The sequence below is a fragment of the Jatropha curcas genome, chromosome 1 (assembly GCF_041381405.1).
Source record: "Jatropha curcas cultivar XTBG-Jc1 chromosome 1, XTBG_Jcur_1.0, whole genome shotgun sequence".
NCBI classification, from domain to species: Eukaryota; Viridiplantae; Streptophyta; class Magnoliopsida; order Malpighiales; family Euphorbiaceae; genus Jatropha; species Jatropha curcas.
Window position 1 is genome coordinate 28,335,432 of NC_143151.1, and position 15,096 is coordinate 28,350,527.

Here is a 15,096-nt window from a genome sequence, read left to right on the forward strand (position 1 = left end):
CACTGGATCACAGTACAATTTTCAATCCACTTGTGCCCTTCTTTTTTTCTTTGATTTCAACAATTCATGCCAAATAGCTAGAAAGGCTAATTTAGTCCACAAAAATTGAATATGTGTTTAGGGATACTTTTTTGTACAGTACTAATACTTGAGCTTCATTTTTGCCCCACCACCAAAATGCTTAAACATGCTTTCAACCCTAATTTCTCCGGTCCCCCCCAAACCCTCCGTCGCGATCGAACCTTTTTGGTGTAACTAAAGAAAGATCATTATGGGTTTGATTTTGCAACATGCATTGTGAGAAAGCAAAGGGGATTTGATGTTAATAGGTATGATTTTATTCATACTATATATGTAATCACAAGTATACATACAAAATATATACGGTATATGCTTAGAGAAGAAAAAAGAATCATCAAGATCAGAAGGATTTAGAATAATCTTCTCTTCCAAGAATCGTGTAATCGATGATGTTCCGATTCACATCTCCATCTTCAGATTGCTAGGTTCAATAGTACCTGCAAAAGTTTATACATATCATTTAGAATAAGTCTGTGTGTAATGAAAATGAGAGGCAGGGGAATTTAGGAACAGAGAATAGACATTATTCGTTATCTAATCAATGATTGTTAGTTCATTAAACTTTTTTTTTATTAAAAGCTAATATGATTAACAATCATAATCACAAGATTATTTGATTGTGAGAATCATTCTATACACTTTGTCAAATCTTTACCTATAGGGACCCATTTATAATTATATGCCATCAATTGGAAAAAATAGATGGCCATTATGTCTTTATACAGTCAAAAAGTTTTGTACCTTTGATTATGTTGCTACTCTTTCTCAAAAAATGGTTGAGATCATTGAAAAGATCTGTGGTTTTGATCATTGGAGAGAAAAGATAGCAAGCGCCCTTTAACCAACTTTCTTCATTTCAATCACACTCAATTTTTTTTTTTCTTTCTTTTTCTTAAATTTTGATATTTCAAAAGCAAAATCATTAGCAATTTGTGGGGTTATCTAGAGTCTCAATCAATGGTAGTTAAAACCCACTTTTGCTTATTTTTAGCCTTATGAAAATTATCAAACCAATAATAAAGCAAAGATTGACAAGACATCTCATTAGCTCCATATTACCTGTAAATGGCTGAGTAGGGAAAGATGTTGATCTTGATTGATCAAATGCTACATTGTAAAGATTTTGTAAATCAGCATCCCAAGTTGATGAAGGCTGGATTTGCTGCAATAATTAAAACAAAAATGATTTGTATGAGAATAACATTTTAATTACCATAATCAGTAAGAGAAATTAATTACGATATTTATAAAGTGTACAAGACTTTTACAGTGAAGCAAGATGAGTCAACAAACATCTCAGGCATTGATATTGGAGCACTAATCGTTCGTCTAAGCACTATATCAGAAGGATTATTTATCCCGATATCCAATCCACAACATGTCACTAATTGTTGCTGTTGCTGATGCTGTTGTTGTTGCTGTACTGGATTAAACTGAAGATATGCAGGATTAGTCATATCTGACGACATCCCAATTGTGGGAAAATTGGTTACACAAGCAGGAAAATTCTGTTGATTGAAACAAATTAAAAATGATTCAGTAACCATAATATATTTTCAAAATTATGAATTTATGCCAATAAAATCCATGATTAACTATTACCTCTTTAGCAAATAAGTTATCAATGTTAAAGTCAAGCCTTGGATTCACAGCAGCTAGTTTCATTGACAAGAACTGTTCATATATAGCAACATATTCTGTGTTAATTAAGACTCAACAAAGAAATTTGAAGAAACGTACGGCAAGTACATAGATGTGCAAATATACATTAATGTCTATAAACAAGAGTAAATAACCAATTTAAGAAATACTTAGTTAATTACCTCTACTTGTCGTTGAAGAGATTGAACATAGTTAATGATTTCATCAAGCATGCCTGCCTTTCCTGTAATTTTGTTGCACCCAGGCACCAAATCTTGCAGATACTTCATTCTTTCACTTATTTTTTCCCTCCTCACCTGCATAAAACAAGCAAAACGCATATTAACTACTAAGTCCTGTTCAGAGCTATGACATTACAAGTGCAAAAACCCCAACTAACCAAAATAAGAAATTTAGTGTAGAAAAAAGAAATTAATGAAGATTCATCCAACTTACTCTTTCAGCTAAGCTATGGCTATCAGTGGCTTGGCCGCGGCGGGCCCGGACATGAATGTAATCTGGCTTTTGAATCTCAGTTACTTTAGAGTTATCCTTAGAAGTTTCAGCTGAATTTTCTTTGTTAATGTTTTTGCTGCTGTTGGTTTTGTTGTTAGTTTTGTCTGTGATCTTTGACTCTCCTTCCTCTGCACATCCTTTGATTCTTTTGTCAACCCTGCTGTCATCTTCTGCAGCAACCTACACAAGAAGCCCAAAAGAATCTTTTTTTAATTAGGCATATATGATTAATCAATTGATTAATTAACAAATTAAACCAGGCAAACAATGTGTACTTTTAAGATCCTGTTCTTCTTAATTTGACAATTTTTTATACACTTATTTATATTTGTTCAGCAGTACACAAGAAATCAAGAGCCAAACCATTCTTTATTCTGTTGCAAGAAAAGAAGCAAGAAAAAATCAAAACCTTCGTATTATTCTGCACTTTATCAGCCTTTCTCTTCTTCAAACTTTCTCTACCAACTCCAGAACTCAATTTCCGTGACGCAACTGCAGCTGCATCCGCCACTGCGGCGGCAGCCACCGCAGGTGGACAACTAGAAGTTCTAGAAATACCATAATTGGTACCAAAACCAGACCCATTACTATTCCCATATCCACAAGCCGAGCCGAACGCAACTAAATCAGGCCACCCGTTATCTATCAAACCCGGGTCAGGCTTAACAGACCGGGTGACCACCTCTCCGAGATCACCTTGAAACCCTTGCTGCTGCTGCTGCAACTGAAAAACCCCACTCAAATCGCCAAAATTAAAACTTTCTTGTTCAATCTGTACTGGGTTTTGTTGCTGCTGCTCTTGTTGCCATTTAAAACGAGCCCTTTGTCTCTCAAGCACAGTCATGTCCGTACAGTGTAACATCTCCGGCAACAATGCTCTGTTCATGTTCTTAATTATAATTTTGCTGAAATTGAAAGTGACGCAGAAAACAAATAACACAAAAGTAGAAATCAGAAAGATACTAAGCGTAGATGCTAAAGTACGCGGGATGAAGAAGGTGCGCAGGGTAGTATATCACTTTTTAATTATTTTCCTGTTGGACACGAGTCATAGACGAAGTACCATATACTGTTCCTGATATGGCCATGTACTGATACATGCGCCTACGTGTGTGTAAAAACCAGAAAGGAAGGAAGAAAGATAAGAGAAGAGAAAATGTTAGGGGTAAAGGGAAGAGAGAGTAGAAGGTGGGGTATATATATATAAATGGGAAGAGAAAGGTGGCCGGAATCTGACAACTACTGGCCGGGGATTATTATGAGAGAGAGAGAAATTTAAGAGAGAGGAGTAGCAAATGGGGCAGAGAGCCATCGAATGTATCCATAACCAGAGGCCGTGGGGGTGGGGACCACTGATATGACCGCCACGTGGGCATGTCCAAAGCAATAGAAAACGGCGTAGTGGCAGAGAGTAGGGTTAGGCTTAGGTTTGGGGTTTGGTTTGAGGTTGAGACGTGCATCCGTAACGGGGGTTTAGGAAACATGCACTAGCAGTCAAAGTTTAATTAACTTATGCCTAATTGCTTACAAATAGTTTTCTTTTTTTTTTTTTCCAAAATAATATTTATTTTCCCTTGATTTTTTAAGTTATTGACTGACCTACCTCGACGAAAATGTGGCAATTCCGTGATGAAAAGAAATATATTTTTTAAAAAACTGTTCTTCTTTCCAAGTATATATATATATATTCTTTTATTGTTGTCGTACCATATTATTTCATGGATTAGTTTTTGTTCCTCAATCATCTACTAGACGTAAATGACACGTACTGAAATTTAATACTTCTATTTTCTTTAAAGTTATAATCTAATTGATTTTTTTACTTATATAAATAATGGATAGCTTCGAGTTTGAATCCTCTCCGCTCTAAAATTTTATCATCTTTGGTGAGTCTAAAAAACTACCCATAAAATGTAAACGAACCAAGCTAAATTGAATTTTATTAAACTCAAATTGAGTTTGTGAGTATAATCATTCGTTCCAAACTTATATATATATATATATATATATATATATATATATATTTCATATGCTGGCAAATGGTATTGATTGGAATTAACCACAGACGTTTCACTAATTTGATGAGTTAAAAGGGAGAGCTATTCATATTATATAATATATATTATTTTGATTTTTTGAGCCTCCTAATGAATAAAAAAATTGATTAAAGTTAATATGATAATTACCATTATTGCCCTACTAAAATTCTAATGAAAAGATCTCTTATTTTAATATTTTTATTATTACTGCCACTTAACAAAAATTAATTTTGATAAATTATTTATATTGACAAAAATTTTAACTTAACTATTCATTTTGATTTTTTAACTATTCAAATTCATGATTAATTAGTAATGTCATTGTTGGAATTTACAGATGGTTTCATAATACTTACTATTTCTCTAAATTTCCTTGTCCAACCCAACCTTCACGGAATTAATTAAGCAAAACCGATTTATTGAACTCGCAATTCACTGACTCTAAGGTTTTATTTGGATGGAGTGAGAAAAGTTTCATTTAAATAAGATAAGGTAAAGGAGTAATTTTTTTTATTGTTTAGGAGAAGGTAAGATAAATGAAGTTTAGTAATATTGTATTATTTGATTTTAAGGGATTAAAAAATAAGGTTAAATACAAAGCTTATTAAAATATGCTTTCATGAAAATTAGTATTTAGATATATAAATTTATTAAAACAATCTTTAATGAAATATTAATTTATAAAATATTAAATTAGTTCTTTTTAAATTAAATATTAATAAGGACGAAGCTACCTTATAGATAAGGAGGGCGATTGTCACCTCCTCCTTTAACAATAGTAAAGTTTAAACCTTGGCTAATAAGAGAATTTAATCATCTTTTAACCATCTTGTTGCCTTTTTTATTTGTGCAATCTTCATTTAATTGAATTTATATTATTTTCCTCTTTCTTTTAAATTCTAGCTTTACTAATTTTTATTGAAAAGAAATAGAAAGAGAGAAATTTGGGAGTGTCTAATAGTTGTCATCTGTTTTACAGATATATCCTCGAACATTAAAAAGAATAATATTTTATAGTCCATTCTCTCATATTTTAAACACTTAATCATTACGAACCATTAAAAATACTATGTTCGTTGGCAACTTTTAAACTTAGCTTTTAGTATTTTAACTAAATTAAAATTCTATCTTTAGTAATTACAGTGTTCGGTAATATACCTTTTATAATAACTTTTAGAGGTTGAGAAAATTTTTTTTATGAAACATGTTTTTAACGTGTAGTGTTTAGCTTTTAATTAAATTTTTTTTGATAACCATACCCATTATTTTTTTCTTTAAATTCAATTAATTAAGTAATTATTGTCATTTTTTATTATTTTAAATTAAATAATTAATTAAATAATAATTTTTACTGAATACTTTTATTTAAACCATTATATAAATAGTTATGACAGTTAACAACGGTTAAAATAGCTAATACGATTAATATTGTTGAAGAGACTCCAAGAATAGATGTAAACTTTTAACTTTAGGTAAAATACTAAACTCTACGGTAAAAAGTGCTAGACCGAATTGGTGTAGATGGAATGGTGGTTTTTTAATTTATTTTTATCATTTGGGTTCTTGGGCCCGTGAAGGATGGCGGGAAACTCGGCCCTGGTTACGTAGTAACCCACATGCATGTCTACACGTAGCAGTTAGTGGCATTTGATCTGACATGTCAGAATGCTGACGTGGCCAAACGGGGTTTTAGTCTTGTTAATTGGTAGTTGGTACCTGGGAAGTTGTACAAGTTAACAAGAGATTGGAGAGAGAGAAACCGCATAAAATGTCTATTGAAGGTTTAAAAACCCACTCGCTCTTGATGCGCGTAGATAGGACTTCTTTCTGTTATTGGTCAAAAATACTTCTAAATGATATTTACTGGTATATTTATCAGTTTTATGATTTTTATTGAACTGACTCATTAATTAATTATAATTAATGTTTGACCCAAATTCTTAATCTATGCTTATTGAAGTACTAACTCACTCATTAAAGCGATAAATGTCCCTTTTAGCAACATTCCTTTGGTCTTGGCGGATTGAGCCTGCTTAGAGACCAAACTAACTAAACTAAGTGTCGTTTAGAATTTAATATTGTGGTTTGAGTTTGTTTGAAAAAAAAAAAAAAAAACCCTAAACTTAGTATTTTCCCTCAAATTAATAAAATATAATTGTTATGGTTAAAATTATTTATTTATTTTATAATACCCTCATTTAATATTGGGTGTAGAAATCCTAAAAAATATTAAATTATCATTTAGAATTTCAAGACAATTATATTGCCTTTTTTTTTATTGGGAAAAGTCCATTATATTGCTAGTCGGCTACTATTGTAAAATATGTAAATAAACATAAAAAGAGACATTTAATATTGTTATGCAAATTAAATAAGAACATAATAAAAAACTTATAGCCTTGAAAATTTGGGGAAAATGAAAAGGAAAGTAAGCCTATTGTTATGGAACGGACCAAATAATTTTGTTAGTATCAACTATACTCAATAAATTCATTGAATTAAAAGTAACTCAATAGCAAAAATCATTTATAGGTTTGATCACCATGGCTTAAGTTATAAGTTCGATCCTTCATAATGCAAATGGGTTTCGGGCCTACCTCTTTGCCTCCAAAAGCTAGTGGAAATTGATTAGATTTATGGACTGTTAAAAGAACAAGAGCATGAATATCTTGTGCAAGTATATATATACTGATTGAATTACTAAAAGTGAATATATATATAATGAAAAAATAAAAAAGAAGGATTATATGATTATATGTAGTTAGCAATTAATTTATTATGACAATATGATATATTATCTACTTCCTTAATTATACGACATTAAATTAAATATTGACTTATTAAATTACCCATTTGTCCTAAAATATAAGTTGTTTAAAGTTTTTGCATGAGAATTAAAGAAACAATAAAATTTTCTAAATTACAAAACAACTTATATTTTGAAATAAAACAATTACCAAAAAACAATTTATATTTTAGAACGGAGAAAATAATAATTCAATGTTATAATATTCATAGTTCAACAAATATACACTAAAGATTTTTTTTTCTTTTTCCTGTTTTCATTTTCCTTTTTTGAGAAAGAGAAAAGCTTAATTAATATTTGGAAAATGATTGATGCTGTAATAGGTAAAATATGATATAGATATATTTGTCAATAAAGTGGTTGAAAACCGCACCAAATTCCAAGTTAGAAATTTAGTATATATGACAAGAAATTGCATATTAATTAATATATTATGGTTTTTTTTTTTTATTTGTCACAAAGTAAAATTTAACCTAATAAATTTCTTAGGTCTAGATGTAGGATATCGTTTTCAAAGATTTTAAATCGTTGTAATCATAAGTAAGCAGAAAAATCTTGTAATGAAATGACATGATTTTGTGATTTGATTGTCTTTGCATTAGGGCTTCCCCTACTTTACATATATGTATTTCCTTACTATTAATAGAACTTACAATCATGACATGTCATACATATACATATACATGGTCAAATCCTCAATATCATATCTCCGAATCCTATTTCTTAATATTTTTTATTATTATAATAAACGTGCAAACTATTCCTGATTATCATATTTATGTATTAGTCTTCTCATTTACGTAAGAAATGAAAAGTTTGAGTATTATAAAAAATAATATTTTTTACTAATTTAGTGAGTTAAGACAAGGGTTATCTCAGTTATATAACTCGCAATGTTATTTCAAGCGATTAAAATGTTTAGTTCATAGGTTTCACCCATTGATATAACACCTTATAGATGGAGTTTTTACATGAATACTTAAGGAGGCAACCTAATATTAATTTGAAGCTTAAAGCAATGGAAGGTAGAAGATTATAACTTGTAAGAAGATAGAATTTGGAACAAGTCCAGAGGGGATTGAAGGCTACTTCCATTATAACCCCTCCAAAGTGGGACCCTCCTTCAAACATCTCCTTCTACTTTATCTCTCCCTGTTGCCTTTCCTAGTTGCATACACCTTATGCCACAACTAAAGGCAAATGGGCCTACCTTTCTCTTTCTCATTTCCTCTATCACTTTCTATGTAGTCTTCATCAACAGAAAACTACCCTTGTTGCCCATATTTTTTTTGGTCTCTCTCTTTTCATATCTGTTTTTGCTTTATCAATTAATTTATTAATTTTTTGGGTTTGGAGTGATTAAAGCCCCAAAGTCCCAAATCACAGTGTATAAGTATCCCTAATGTTTTTTTTTAGGGCTACACCATTACATGGCTAGCTAGAGTGCACTATAATCACAAAAAAAATCCTCCATTTCAATAAATTTTATCAATTATAACTTATTCACTTTGAGATATCAATTAGAGATTAGTGGGATTTTGTTGCTTGATTTTTTTTTTCCTAATCCCAGTTGGCAGCCAAGAACAATCATTTGATAAACTTGTGTGCTATATGATTGTTCAATTATTGGTCATTCATTTCAAAAAGTTACAATGTACGTGATGCTTCTTCTGTCCTAAAATCATATTTCATACAATTTAAGAATAGTTAATTAAATTAATTTACTATAATTTTTTCTTATTTTTCTACATATTACCCTTAAATATAATAAAAATGGTATATTAACGATTATTTGGGACTTTCAAAATATGATAAATTATTAGTATATTAAAATTTCAGAATTAATTATATTAAGACTTTTTTTTTCACTATTTAGTAAATTCAACCAATATTAATTATTCATACAAACTATTGTTTAAGGATATAGTGGAAAAATGAAAAAGGTATTTCTAAAAAAGCCAAACCATAAAAAAATCTCAAACTTTGTGGGTTATTTTAATTATACCCCAAATGCAACTTTCTTCTCCTAACATCTTGAATATATTTTATTCAATTTTCGTAAGATCGACGCTCTCCCCCATAGTTAGCTTAACTCAAGCAATTAGTTAATCTAAAACACACTGATTTATTTTTAATTAAAAAAAAGAAAACAAATCTCCAAATCATACGCGATTGTCGTCTTCATTCTGCTGCCTATCTCTCTTTTGTGCGCGCTGTATCTCCCTCTTCTGCTTCTCTCTCTATATGCAAAAATTTAAATCCCTAACAAAAACCAACCTAATTAATTAGCCCAAACTACAAAAACTTCATCTTGTTAACACAAAGCCTCCACAACTAGACTATTCTCAGCACCTTCCTCACAATTTGTGGACCCAAATACATATACAGAAACTTTAATTGCACAAGTCTCCTTCCTAACTTCTGCCTGCAAAATTACGGTTTAAACAAATTAATTAAGGATTAGGTAAATTTTCACTTAATTCAATCTCAATTAACTAAACTAACTACCTTTTTGGCAATTGACAAGCCATCTTTAGACATTCACAACTGCCTTTCTCAAAGGAGCCATTACTAAACCTTTGAGGATCACCAAAACTAGCAAACTGAATTGCACAAATGGGTTTTCCATAGCATGAAAGCTCTATTGTGTCTCTTCATTGCCTCTTCCACTTACTTTTCCTACTGTAACTGTTTGGAGAGTTATAAAAAATGGACTTCCACCAGACTCCTGGAAGAGAACCAGTATATTGGTAGCTTTGGTATCTTTTTTCAGGAAAGATCGAGGAATATGATACCTACATGTATATCAGGAGAGAGAGAGAAAGAGAGGCAGCAGAATGAAGACGGCAATCGCGTGTGATTTGGAGATTTATTTATTTTTTTAATTAAAAATAAAACGGTGTATTTTAGTTTAACTAATTGCTTAGGTTAATTTAACTACGAGAGAATGTAGATCCCATGAAAATTGAATAAAATGGATTAATTTCAAATTGCGATGTAATTATAACTAGTTTTTAAATTCATGGAATTAGAAAAAGAAAGTTGCATTTGAGGTACAATTAAAACGACTCATAAAGTTAATGGTTCTTTTGATGATTTGGCTTTTTCTAAAAGTATAACGAAACTATTATTTTAGGACACCTATAAAAGAAACTGAGATTATAATTTTGAGACAGAGGTAGTGCTGGCCTTGGTATAAAATTGATTAGAAACATCAAGTTCAAACCATCTCTCATCCTCTAAATATTAATAAAATTATTAGAGTAAAATATGATAAAGAAAAGGGATATGGATTCATTAATTAAACCTTCTAAATTCTAACTTAAAATAATAAAATTAGCAATTTAAAATTAGGTAGTTTTTTTCTACATATTTTTTTTTTTTATATTTTGATTGAATATGATTAAAAATATAAGAAAATAAAACTAAATATATAACATTATAATTATCTTAAGTTTGCACAAAATAGTGGAGTAATAAAATTAAAATTCAATAAATAAAAAAAAAGTTAGTAATATTTCGCAATTTAAAATGGGGTTATTTTTTCTGCAAATATTTTTTATTTATGTTTTAATTGGATATAATTAAATATAAGGCAATTAAACTAAATATATAGAATTATAATTACCTTGAGTTTTAAATAATGGGTTGAATTAAATACATAAAACTTTGATGAATTTTGAATATTTATTATTTTAAAATATGTAAAAATTTACATCATAAACATTCTAATTATAGTATTTATAATTTACATCATAAACATTCTCGAACTACGGATTTTGCTAGACTAATGTTCATGCATGTTAATTTTGCATTTCTTAATTTTTTTTATTTTTAAATTTTAATCTTTGAAAAATATGAAAATAATTTTTTACTTTCTTAACAAAAATTGGATTCAGTTGAACCAAAAATTAAATTCATTGTAAAACTTAAACTTATAATTGAATATAATTGAAAATTGAAATAGTTGGAAACCAATTTAGAGGATTTTTTTTTTCCAGAATAAGTGGGATTAATCCCAATTTTATAAATCAGGATAATAAGACATAAAGTCGCATATTGAAAGTGGACCTTAACAAGAAAATTTTTGGTTACATGTGCATGCACTTTGCCTATGTGGTCCAATAAGATTTCATTTTTGAACTTACTTGAATCTCTCTACACTTTCTGACGTAGAGTAATACATTATCTAGTTTATGGTGATTCAAAATAATTTTTAAATCAAACTATATGAAACGGTTTACAAAATTTTCAAACTAAACTAAACTGAAATAATAAGGTTCAATTTATTTTAAAAATGGTTCGAAAATTATTTTGAATTTCGATTTTAAATAAATGAGTACACTTGCAATTGATTGAAATTACAATTATTTGAAAGTTTTTTTTTTTCCTTTTAGTAAACCTCATTGAAAGCTCATACTAATTTTCTTTTTATTTTAAATTAAGATTCAAACTTATAATCTTATAATTTTACTAAACCAAAATCCTTTGACTTATCCTCATGATGATACTAAAATGATTGAATAAGTCTTTATGACTTTTGTTAATGTTATATCGAACCATAAATAAAATATATTTTTAAATACAGTGATTTAAGTGGTAAAATATATTTTAATTTAACAAATGATTTCTATAATTGGAGGGAGAACAAGAACAAATTCTGAAAGGAGATTAATGAAATTTATGTGATTAATCAAATACATATTGACGAAATTTCTAATAATAATAATAATGAATGCATGAAAATTTTATATTGATATTTGGCTGAATATATAAATTTATCCGTGAACTTTACTATTTTAATTTTCTGGCATTCTCAACTTTAATTTTAATATATTAAACACTTCAATATATAAAATTATACTATTAAACATTTGAATTTGCAAAATCAGATTAATTAAACACTTATGCACGATAGGTCATTCATAAAGTTCAGAGCGAGTGTTGCAAAGTTAAAATTTAAAAATTTAGTGGTAAATTTATGTATTAAGTCACGTTTTATATTTATATTCTCCATACGTATTGCATAATATCATCACACTCTTACAATGGTGTGTGTGGTATATATATATATATATATATATATATGGTAAGAGATTAATGGGGCTTAGGTACACTACTCATTGACATTGAAATGAAATTTCAAAAGCTTATCTAACATGGATAAATGCAAACAAATAATAGAAGGGAGAGAGAGAGAGATTTATATAATTAATGGGATAGGTAAGGAGGCATTGAGGCAATGAAAGATTGCAGCAGATCCGATGTATAAAGAATCCTAGTTCTTGCAGGCCCTCTCTCTTCTGTATTTTTTATTAATTAAATTAGAGATTGTTGTTGTATATATATACGTATGTATGTGTGCACATGCAGCTATCATTTGTAATCACATATATGGGCTTCCTTCTCTTCTTTTTTTTATTTTTTTATTTTATTTATTCATTTTTTTGGGTTTTTGAGGCCACAATATGGGAATGGTACTACTCTATTCTATCCTTCAATTGCATGGGGCTTACACATTTATCCATAACAAAAATTAATTATATATCAATATTTGGTACAACCTCAATTTTTATATCATTGCATATAATTACGCTTGTACTAGGATTTTTGAAGTTGCAATATTATTATATATTATTATTATTAATTAATTAAATTCTTGAATTATCAAAACAAAGGTATCCATATTAAAAAAAAAAAAAAAAAACAAAGGCATCCATGTCCAAAGAATATATATATATATATATATATATATATATATATATGAAACCCTTCAACTATAATTGTTGGTTAATTGATCACCATGGTGAGGGGAAGATTGTGATGGCGGTGGAGGAGACCGGATATGGGGATGGGTGGAAAGGTTGAAGATATTGCAAAATATAATTTTTGCTAAATAATCTGATTACTTATATTTTTTTTAGAGAAATATATAAATTCACCTCTATATTTTTCATCAAACAAAATTATGGCACTCGTTTTATTATTCTCTTAAATTATGAATTTTGATAATATTCTACAATTTTTTACACTAGCAACAATAATTTTAGAATTTTCGATTATACAAAATATTGATTTGATATGTAATTGATACGACTTTTGAAATATTAATATTAATATTTTTTTAATTATTCAATGAATGTTTAACCAAACTATACATTTTTGAAAAATAATAATTTTACAAGTTAAAATATTTAATAATTATAATTTTCTCAATGGATGATATATTTTCCTATTTTTAGGTATGGTGGGAAAATATTATCAATCGAGTGCACGAATTTGTTAAAATTTACTTTTTAGTATCTAAATCTGATTTGGATATCTGAAATATAATTTTATAATTATGGACTCATTTTTTTCACATGTGGCGGACAACATGGCATAAATGACCTCCAAATTAACTTGTGACGTGGAACGAGTCCACATATACATGCTAATGAATTCTATATTTTGCCCTGTAGAGTAGACTTGGCCACGGTTCCGGAACCGAACTGAAATGGTCCGGTTCTGATTTTGGTTCCAGTTCCGATCCGATTACAAAACCGACGGTTCCGATTGGTTTTTCGGCGAATCGCATAATTTTAAATTTTAAATTTTGAAGACCGGTTTAAAAAAAAAATTATTTGAACATAAAAAATTAAAAAATACACTTAAAAAATTTTAAAATTTGAAGACCGGTTAAAAAAAAAATTTATTTGAACATAAAAAATTAAAAAATACACCTAAAAAATTTTAAATTTTGAAGAACGGTTTAAAAAAATATATATTTGAACATAAAAAATTAAAAAATACACCTAAAAAATTAAAAAATACTTCAATTAAAATTATTTTTTTAAAGACTTGAATTGTTGAGTGTTGAACATAATTATTTTTTTTAAAAAAAATTTGAACTGAATTTTTTTTTAAAGTTTGAACATAATTTAAAAAAAAAAAATGGGCTTGAACTTAATTTTTTTTTTGTTTAAAAAAAATTAAGTTGCCTACGTATCCTCCTGGGGTTTAGAGGAATCAAAGCCCACGTAGTTCTTACTTACCTTATATCAATTTCACCCCTTTTACCTTAATCGCTATTTGCACCACCGGTTGATATTCCCGTTGAGGACCCATCGTATAAATCAAATAAATCGTCATTTTCTTTTGGATTTTCTTGGGCTCTTAGTTCGGCCTTGGTCCAATCATCCACGCATGCTTGTGCATCTAGTGAATCGGGTGTCATACGAGATCGTGTTTCATCAAGTATGTTTCCTCCTTGACTAAAAGCTTGTTCAACCGCAACAGTGGAGACCCGAGCTGCTAAAATTTGTTTTGCAAGTAAAGAAAGAATTGGAAAAGTATTTGCGTGACGACTCCACCAATCTAAAATTGGAAAATCAGTATCTGTATAATCATCATCAAACTCAAAAGAAGTTGTTAGATAATTATCAAACTCAGAAATAGAACTGGATTCCCTTGTTCTTTTTTTGTCTTTGTAGTAAAACTTGTTGAGCAACACCAACACCACTTACCCTTTGTGTTGAAAATTGTGGAATATTAGATTGAGAAGAAGTAGAAGTAGAAGTAGATGAACTAGAAACTTGAACAAATTTATTATATAATTGCATAATATTTTGTTTAACTTCATGCATTACTACATTTATATTAACATTATCTTCTACATCAAGATTTAATACATCATAATAAATAGTCAAATAATCACATAAAACATCCATTCTACGTCTAGGATCAAATACAATAGCAACAAGATAAAGAGGTGGTATATTTTTAAAATAAGATAACTATTTTTTTTTCATTGAAAAAATACAATCTTTTAATAAATCATCATTTTGAAATTTTTGGAGTGCAGTAACAATATTAATACACATAGGTAAAAATAAATTAGATGTGGGATAATAAACCCCACTAAATTTATAGGTAGCATCATTAAAAATTTTTAAAATATCTAAAATTTTTGCACAAATCTCCCAATTTTGTGGATATAAATTAATATCCTCAATATTATTAGTAAAAAAAAAA

At 28.8% G+C, this 15,096-nt stretch overlaps 1 protein-coding gene across 1 annotated transcript; it reads right to left on the bottom strand.

Annotated features, from left to right (window-relative positions):
* Positions 1 to 315: 315 nt before the first annotated feature.
* Positions 316 to 3,480, bottom strand: LOC105630155 (transcription factor bHLH63). Its single transcript, XM_012211874.4, has 7 exons — positions 2,648 to 3,480; positions 2,179 to 2,418; positions 1,905 to 2,039; positions 1,684 to 1,755; positions 1,350 to 1,589; positions 1,141 to 1,243; positions 316 to 518 (listed from the first exon to the last, which is right to left on the bottom strand). The coding sequence occupies exons 1-7, from the start codon at positions 3,122 to 3,124 to the stop codon at positions 481 to 483; spliced, it is 1,305 nt and encodes a 434-aa protein (XP_012067264.1). The 5' UTR covers positions 3,125 to 3,480; the 3' UTR covers positions 316 to 480.
* Positions 3,481 to 15,096: the final 11,616 nt, after the last annotated feature.

Coding starts and splice junctions, on each gene's coding strand:
- LOC105630155 (XM_012211874.4), bottom strand. CDS start 3,124: ATGAACAGAGCATTGTTGCCGGAGATGTTACACTGTACGGACATGACT. Junction 2,419..2,647: donor AAGTGCAGAATAATACGAAG/GTTTTGATTTTT, acceptor CTTCTTGTGTAG/GTTGCTGCAGAAGATGACAG. Junction 1,244..1,349: donor TTGACTCATCTTGCTTCACT/GTAAAAGTCTTG, acceptor TAATTATTGCAG/CAAATCCAGCCTTCATCAAC.